The following is a 9,112-nucleotide window of genomic DNA, read 5'->3' on the forward strand; positions in this document are numbered from 1 at the left end:
CAAGACCTGGCCCACCAACCTTTCCTCAGCCTCGTCTGATCCCTCCCCCTTCCCACCCGTCAAGGGGCTGGTTCAATTCCCGTACCAGCCTCCCCGAACAGGCGCCGGAATGTGGCGACTAGGGGCTTTTCACAGTAACTTCATTGAAGCCTACTCGTGACAATAAGCGATTTTCATTTCATTTCATTTTCATCTGCCACTTTCAAATGGGTTTCTTTTTCTAATAATCATAATCTTTATTATTGTCACAAGTAGGCTTACATTAACATTGCAATGAAGTTACTGTGAAAATTCCCTCGTCGCCACACTCCGGCGCCTGTTCAGGTACACGGAGGGAGAATTCAGAATGTCCAATTCGTGTACCAAGCACATCTATCGGGACTTGTGGGAGGAAACCGGAGCACCCGAAGGAAACCCACGCAGACATGGGCAGAACATGCAGATTCCTCACCGACAGTGACCCAAGCTGGGAATCGACCCCGGGTCTCTGGTGCTGTGAACCAACAGTTATTCTTGCAGTACTACATCCACTTTTAGACTCCTTAACTTCTTAACCGGTCTACTTAGTCCCCGAACATTCCATGTCACCAACAGGGCCGTGTGCCTGCCCCCCCCCCCCCCCCCCCCCCCCCCCGCCATTTAGCCATACTTTTGTCTTGGCCAGCTTCCCCAAGTCATCATTCCGCATCCCATTGGTCCCCCACAAGGTATCCACTGCCATTGATTCTTGCACATCTGCACCACAACACCCTCCACCTCAGCTTTACTGTTTCTCTCTTTCTTCTCTCCCCCCATCCCCCCCCCACACACACAAAAAAATCTAAACCAAAGAAAGGGAAGATCTGAAACCCAATTTGCCCCGTCTCTCCATTGCCATTTGTCCCCCACATCACTCCCGTTTATTAACCTCCCCGCTAGTATAATGGACCTCACCTACCACCGTCCCACCTGAGACCATCGCACCTGCCGCAGAATAACCCAACCTCCTCTTCACCTACCCCCTCTCCTACAGTATGAATCATAACACAGAACAAATGACCCCAACGTTAGAAAAATAGGGAAGAGATTGATAAAGGAATAGGGGGGAAAAAAGGAGGAATAAACCATACTGGAAATAACACTGTCCAAAGTATTTACAAGTTCCAAATCCCATGATATCACAAAAAGTTACCCGCTTCCATCGGGGTATTCGTATGGAACTCCTGGTTCTGGTACATGATCCACAGCCGAGCCAGGAACAATATTCCAAATTTTACACCTTCCTTGCGTCGGGTCACGTTAACCCTGTTAAATCCAGACCAGCGCTTAGCCAGCTCTGAGCCCAAATCCGGGTAAATCCAACCACGTTCCTTTCTGCGTCTGCTTCGCCCATTGCAGAATTTTCTCTTTTATCCAGAAACCTGTGTAGACGCACCACCCTCGCTCTCGGGTGCTCACCCACCTTCAGCTTCCTCCTGAGGGCTCTGTCTGCTCGGTCCAACTCGAGGGGCCGATTAAAAGCCCGCATCAAAGGCTCTTCCATCAACTTTCAACATTCGCGCTACATAATATGTGGCCAGCAAACCCTCGAACCCAGCTGGTAGCCCTACTATGTGGAGATATAGACGTCTCTCTCAATTTTTAATCTCATGCACCTTCTCCCGCAGCTTCTTCTTGCTCTTCGCTACCAAAGTGATCTCCGCCTCCAACAAGGGCAGAAAGTCCTCGTGGTCGGTCACCGACTCCTCCATCTTTTGAAGCACCCTGGGATTTCAGCCTTCCATCCTCTCAACAGCCGCCCAACTCGGGTCAGTTACCCTGGCAAGATTTTCCAAGGTTTCAAGACACTTGTTGCCAGAATTTTAGTGGTTAGGAAGTCGACCAGCTGATCGGTCGACCACTGCGCCGGAAGTGCCACCTTGGACCCCCTCGCTGCCATCATGTCTCTCGCCACGCTCAAAAAAAATCCCCAGTCCATTTGTTGTCGCTTTTTGTTTTACAAAGTTGTTCTCGTCAGGTAAGAAGACATCCCCAAAGGAGAGGGTCTCGTACCCCTCACTGATCTGCTGCTTTTTTTGCTGTTCGCCCGCATAAGCGAGTCTTCAGGACTAAATAGCACCATCTCATGTGGGAACCACCAAGTAAATATTTGCCACGGACGTCCCGTCGATCCTTTTTTGGACTGAACTATCTTTTAATCAGTATTTCAGTAATTTAACGTGTTTCTCCTCTCTCTTGTTCTCTCTTTACCACCTGCCACTTTTTTTTTCTCTCTCTTTCCATTTGTATTACATAGAACATACAGTGCGGAAGGAGGCCCATCGAGTCTGCACCGACCCACATTAAACCCTCACTTCCACCCTATCCCTGTAACCCAATAACCCCTCCTAACCTTTTTGGACACGAAGGGCAATTTAGCAGGGCAAATCCACCTAACCTGCAAGTCTTTGGACTACAGTAAAGTACAAAAGCAAGTTATTGTAGATGCGGGAAGTCTGAAATAAAACAGTCTTTCCTACATTTTTTTCTTTTAAATTTCTTATTAAAATACATGTTTTCTCATAACCATCAGTTCTGCTGAAATGTCATGCCCTGTTTTTCTCCTTGAATGAACATTGACTGATCTGCGTATTTGATAAAGGTCATTGTAGTTCCATGCACAAGACCTGGTGTTTGGATCCTTTTGGATTTTGTGACACTCTACAAGGGGTCCACTACCTATATAAATGCTAATTTTAATTTTCCACTTTTTTTCATGGATTTGCCTCCCTAACTACGTTGTTAATCCCTCCAGTCGGAGACCCAACCATCACTCCTCCCCCAGCCAACTCTTCAAAAGTCTCCATTGTTGCAACTCCATTCTTTTGTGCACTATCACCTTGCCCAACCCCTTGTGGCCTTGGCATTAGCGGCTTGGATCCCATTTTCTGGGATTCCCTCTCCAAAATCTTCCCTTTCTTCTACTCCCTCTTAGAGCACTCATCTTAGGACAAGCTTTTGTCACCACCTCTGTGTTTCTCCATTTATACTTTCGCGACTCTATGAAGTCCTCTTAAAACATTTTCTATCTAAGAGCTGCTAAATGCAAATTTCTGTTTTTCTTCTTTCACCCCCTCTCCCTCGTCCCTGTTCACCCTGCGTGTGTGTCTGTCTTCTTTCCCATAGCAGGGCTATGGCTCCACCTTGTGAGGAATACAAATACTACAAGGAGAATATTTTCCGTTTTAAACGCTTCAGGTGTCCCAGAACAATGTGAGATGTAAACCTCGTTGGCTTTGGAAATGTACCAAGTGGAGACTTTATTTTAGGAATAAAAGGGCTTTGAATCGCCAGGAGAGGACTGCAGTCCTTTTCCCTGTTGTTGAATGAGCAAGCAGCAGCACAGTCCCACGGCAACAGCAATGAGGCCAATGACCAATCAACCTGAGATAGGTAATGGCGGTTAATTGATGAGTGTTGGGCGGCACGGTAGAACAGTGGATAGCACTGTTGCTTCACCGATCCCGGGTCCCCGGTTCGATTCTCTGCTTGGGTCACTGTCTGTGCGGAGTCTGCACGTTCTCCCTGTGTCTGTGGGTTTCCGCCCACAAGTCCCAAAAGACATGCTGTTAGGAAATTTGGACATTCTGAATTCTCCCTCAGTGTACCCGAACAGGTGCCGGAATGTGGCTACTAGGGGCTTTTCACAGTATTTTCGTTGCAGTATTAATGTAAGCCTACTTGTGCCAATAAAGATTATTATTATAGAACCCAGTTTAATGCCCTGCAAAGACGAAAGATGAGGCAGAGGTGCAATGAGCAACTGCTAAAGATGCAGTATTGATCGGGCTTTGTTGAATCAGATATGGCAAATGGACTCTTGATGCTTCTGTTTATGCATCTTTTTCTGGAAGACCAACAAGGTAACTCAGATGCTGGTCAGGCGAAGGTCTTGTACATTGATCCGTTGTGGTACTGTATTTCTTTCTCCCTTTCTCTCAGTCTGCTCTTTTCTTTGACTCACTTTTGATAAACTACCTCAGTGAAACATTAACCTCTTTCTTTCCAGGTGTTTACATTTCAGATTTATTTTGCCTTCCTATTTATGTTACATAATTTGAAGGGTGAAAGGCCCGATTGTCCGCCAGGACCCATGGGCTGCTCTCCCCTTTTGGGAGAGAGCTGACTGGTGGTGAATTAACCTGAGGTGGATTGGCCATGCTAAATTGGCCCTTAGTGTCCTACGGTTAGGTGGCATGATGGGGAAAACTTGGTGCTCTTTTGGAGGGTTAGTACAGACTTGATGGGCCAAATGGCCCCCATCTGCACTGCAGGGATTCTATGATTCTAACTGCTCCATTTTATGTCTAATTGTAATTATTTGTTGTGTTGCAGGGGTCGATCATAAAGCTGATTGAATAACATGAGCTGGAGTTTCCTAACACGCCTTCTAGAGGAAATCCACAACCATTCCACGTTTGTTGGCAAACTGTGGCTGACTGTTCTCATTATATTCCGCATTGTGCTCACAGTGGTCGGAGGGGAATCTATTTACTATGACGAGCAGACCAAGTTTGTTTGCAATACAGGACAGCCAGGCTGCGAGAATGTTTGCTACGATGCTTTTGCTCCATTATCCCACGTAAGGTTTTGGGTGTTCCAGATAATACTGATTGCAACCCCATCTATTGTGTACCTGGGTTACGCTGTCCACAAAATTGCTGGAACAGAGGATCATGACTATGCTCGGCAGAAGCCAAGGAAACACCAATATGCCGTGCAGTGGAAGCAGCATCGTGCTTTGGAAGAGGCAGAAGATGACCATATTGAGGATCCCATCCTGTATCCAGAGATAGAGCTGCACAGCGATAAAGAGAACCCAGATCAAAAGAGCTTGACCAAGCACGATGGAAGGCGTCGCATTAAGAGAGACGGTCTGATGAAAATTTATGTTGTGCAGTTGCTTACCAGGACTGCCATTGAGCTGAGTTTTCTTGTGGGCCAGTATATTTTGTATGGCTTTGAGGTGGCTGCGAAGTACCAGTGTCAGAGAGATCCCTGCCCTCATCGGGTAGACTGCTTTGTATCTCGGCCAACAGAAAAGACCATTTTTCTTCTAATAATGTACGGAGTAAGCTGCCTTTGTTTAGTCATAGACGTCTGGGAGTTGATGCATTTGGGATTTGGAATGATAAGGGATATACTACGAAACAAGCAAAACTCTATGACCGAGGCTAGTTATAGTTACCCGTACACATGGAACACGCCATCAGCTCCCCCTGGTTACAACATTGCCGTCAAACCAGATCAGATTCCATACACGGAGCTTTCCAATGCCAAAATGGCTTACAAGCAAAACAAGGCAAATATTGCCCAAGAGCAACAATATGGTAGTAATGATGAAAACATCCCGGCCAACTTGGAAAGTGTGCAGCAGCAGCTGAAAATGGCCCAGGAACGTCTGGACCTGGCGTTCCAGGCTTATAACGAGCACAACAACCCCTCAAACCACCCCAGAGAGAAAAAGAGGGCAGGATCAAACAAGAGCAGTATAAGCAGCAAATCTGGAGAAGGGAAAACCTCTGTGTGGATTTGATAACTATTTTGTTGCTTAGCTGTCTTCACTGGCAGATAGACTTCCAGAGATGGCTTACCATAAATGACAATGCCCATTACAAATGAATAGTTCAAACTATTTGTCTCAGTTATGTTGAATAGCCATTTGAGATCCACTTCGGGTCATAACTAAAATGTGCTCTCTATCACAGTACTGGTATATTATTTTAATTCCAACTATGGAGGTCTAGATTGGAACTTGTTGCAAGTTAAGCTTTTTTTTGTTGAAGAACTCTGCTCGCTGTGGAGGTGACTTTTGTTGGGTAGACGTTGGCAATGTAATTGCCCTTATTGGATCTGATAAGTTGATTCCTTCCATTCACCATATTGCCAAGTTGGGTAAGGGCATTTCGAAAATGGAATGCAGCTCTCAGCTGTATATACAAAACAAGTGCCTTTTTTTTTGGAAGAGGACAGGGGCAAACGCAAGTAACAGGTCAATCAGAGTCCCACCTGAGCTGCATGGTCAGTGAATGCAGGCTTACATTTGCATAATTTAATGCAAAAATTGAAATTTTAAAAAGTAATTTTGTTCTCTAGATGGGCTTCTAGTATTTTCTTTTTTAAATTTTGATACTTACACACAACATTTAAGGACGCTGGTTTCTCAAAACCATACGGCGACTTCAAATAAGATGACACATTATACAATTTGAGAGTGGCGGCTGTCTGTTTAGATAACTCTCAAAATAATAGTTAGATTTGATTCCGATAGATCTAGAATGTAAATTGATGTGGGTGCAGAATCCTTCTTGATGTTTTGTTACTTTACAGTGTAAAATGCCGCAGGACTGTATGACTGCTGTTATGTCATAGACAGCAGCATACCTTCAGTTGCAAGAGAATTCAGTTGCACATCACGCCATCCCAAGGTTTCTAATCATGATCCTATTCAGTAAATTATTTTACGAGCACCCTTTATTATGAGACGGAAGGTAAGCAACTCCCGTAGAACATTCTAATATCACGCAGGATAAGATTTGGCACTTAACAAAGTTCATATTTGAGATACTCATCTGTGATGCTAAATGATCTTTCGCATGGAAAGTGCAGTTTCCTATTTTTTTTCATCTTCAGTCTGAAGATCTGGGGTTTTCTTTTGAGATGCATGTATCTGAGAGTGGAAAAAACATGTACTAGGACACGGTTTGATACATTTTGGTATCATGGAAGGTTCAACACTAGCACTACAACTCTTGCCCTCTCGAACAAGACGCTTCTGCTGAAGGATGATTCATTGCACAAAGAGCAGGCAGTCACCATGGCGCCTTGCGTAGTAAGGGTTCGTGAGAGAAGACTTTCCAAAACTACTACTTTCCTCTCCTTTCCCCAATTGGCATTCCAAAAAGAACATTGAATGCAAAGTTGTTGACCTTCCTCAATGTTCTGTGGTCAGTTGTTGTCGATTGTGTTCCAAAAAGAAGCCATCAGATCCACTTGGTGACTCGAACATTTTTGTTTTTTTTATATTAATCGTACCAAAGCTTATAAAATGGATTGGATATGGCTGTGATGTCAGTCATGATATAACGGGCAGAGGCCTCAATACCAGTATTGAACGCATTTTATTATTTGAAAACATATGTTTACATTTTTTTGTTACTGAGCACAGTTAAGTAGAATGCATAATATCGCGCGGATTTGGAATTAAAACTTAGCATAACAGAAGGTTAACACTCCAGGTCTGAGAGAAGAAACCTTTGCTGACCTTGGGTTTTAAGCCTTCTGTATAGGCTTTTTTGATGGCCCGCATTGGTATTTTTGATAGGATTGCCAAATTAAAATCCACTGTCTTCAAATATTTCATAAACACTCAACTCCTGACTTCCAAGGCACCAAATGTACTTTTTTCTGTACCAGAACAAATAGTAACATCTTGAAAAATGCCTTTCCTTTGGTTTCAACATTGCAAATAACCTTGTGCTTGGCGAAGTGTTTCTATAGGTCAGAGCGATGAGAGAAGATGCTAGAAAATCACCGATTGAGGAATTTTCCAGTTTGTCAAATCTTTATTATTTGTAAACTAATTTCATACGTACTTTTCAGCCAAAATATTATTAGGTTTGTTCCAGTTATTGTTTGCAACGCTCTTGACTGTCAACAGTTTAAAATGTGTTCCCGTCATGGATGCAAAGGCCACTTCTGATGAAAGTGCATTCATGACTTCGTGTTGAAGCTGTGTTCTCAAGATGGACCTCGCCTTTTTTTTTAGCTAAAAGGGAATATAGTTAGACAAAGCATTAAATATTTTCAGAATATTGAACTATGTTTGAAATAAATGCCTACTTTAATGTAATTGTTTTTGAATTTAGCCATAACAGCACTTCCTTAGCGAAGTGATGGGAGTGCCAAATGGAAAACTGTCTCCAACTTTAGTGATTCATTGAGTCACTTTATGAAAAAAAATTAGGTTGCCATATGAAACAAAAACCAGGTGCCTTTTTTTTTGTTGAAAAAAAAAACTTTCATGCTACATTCCAAACTCTGTAAAAGTCAAATTTTGTTTCACACTGAAATTGTGTTTGCGGAGCCAAGTCTTCAGTTGTAACTTTGTCATTGCATCATCTATGCAAATTATCTTAGTTTTATCTAATAGTTGGCTGTTTTAAAAAAAAAACGTTGTCAACATATTTGAAAAAAACAACTCTGTTTGAAAGCCTGTTTTCTGCATGTCTTCAAAAGTACTTCAGAATTGTAACTACAAATAGAAGTTTTGTTCTATATGATGTCTGTTCTTTTCTTTTACTTGTGTATGTTTGTGTCGTAATATTTTAAATGGTTCCCTTCCAGCAATTTGAATGGAACCTGGATGAACTTCCATGCCTCAAGAAATGGGGGGGGGTTTGTCGGGTCAACGTCAAACATATTGGTCTAATATTAATGCCAATGCTAGAGTATTGTGTCCCATTCTGGCCGCCACATGTTGGGAAGGGTACAGAAAAGATCCATGAGAAGTGATTCTAGGGGCAAGGAGGTAGATTGGAGATTTCAAGACTATATTCTTGTTGGAGAACGGAAAGATGAGCAGAGGTTTTACATGGATATTAAAATCACGGGGGGGGGGAGCGGTGGGGGTTGGTCTGATTAGAGTAGATAGTGAGAATCTTTACAGCTGGAAGGATCGAGAACCAGCGGACTGAGATTTAAGTGATTGTCAAAAAGAAGCAACGACTGCAAAACATTTTCACACCGAGTGAGTGTATGATGGAGGCAGATTCATTCAAGTTGGAATAGGATCATTGAAGAAAAAAATAGACAGGACTATGGACAGAAGATGGAGGAGCAGCACTGGATACTTTATTGTAGGCCTTTCTGCTCAAATTAGTTGTTCCTGTCGTACAGGTCTCCGTAGAGTTATTGGTAGAAATTTTGAGTACAGGATGTGGTCAAGTTAGGGTTGTTGTTCTCTCCCTTCATGCCAAGAGCCTCCAGTTATCTTGGTGTGCCCAGTCTGCATGTTCTCTGCTCCTGCCTTTGCCCACATGATATTGACCCATTCTAACTGTTGCAGGAGTGGACTCTGTTCCAGGATACCATG

General features: G+C 43.4%; 1 protein-coding gene across 6 annotated transcripts in view; it reads left to right on the forward strand.

Moving 5' to 3' along the window:
• gjc1 (gap junction protein gamma 1) overlaps positions 1–8,300 on the forward strand; it is a 108,680-nt gene extending 100,380 nt beyond the window's left edge. For 5 of the 6 annotated variants that reach the window (XM_038779209.1, XM_038779211.1, XM_038779213.1 and 2 more), the window contains exon 2: positions 4,354–8,300. In XM_038779209.1, coding sequence (XP_038635137.1) covers positions 4,382–5,554 — 1,173 coding nt within the window. In that variant the 5' untranslated portion in view covers positions 4,354–4,381 and the 3' untranslated portion in view covers positions 5,555–8,300. Of the gene's footprint in view, positions 1–1,811; positions 1,997–4,353 lie in introns of those variants that run through there. The other variant, XM_038779212.1, reaches the window with a different exon arrangement.
• The last annotated feature ends 812 nt before the right edge of the window (positions 8,301–9,112 follow it).

The sequence above is a fragment of the Scyliorhinus canicula genome, chromosome 19 (genome assembly GCF_902713615.1).
Source record: "Scyliorhinus canicula chromosome 19, sScyCan1.1, whole genome shotgun sequence".
Lineage (NCBI taxonomy): Eukaryota > Metazoa > Chordata > Chondrichthyes > Carcharhiniformes > Scyliorhinidae > Scyliorhinus > Scyliorhinus canicula.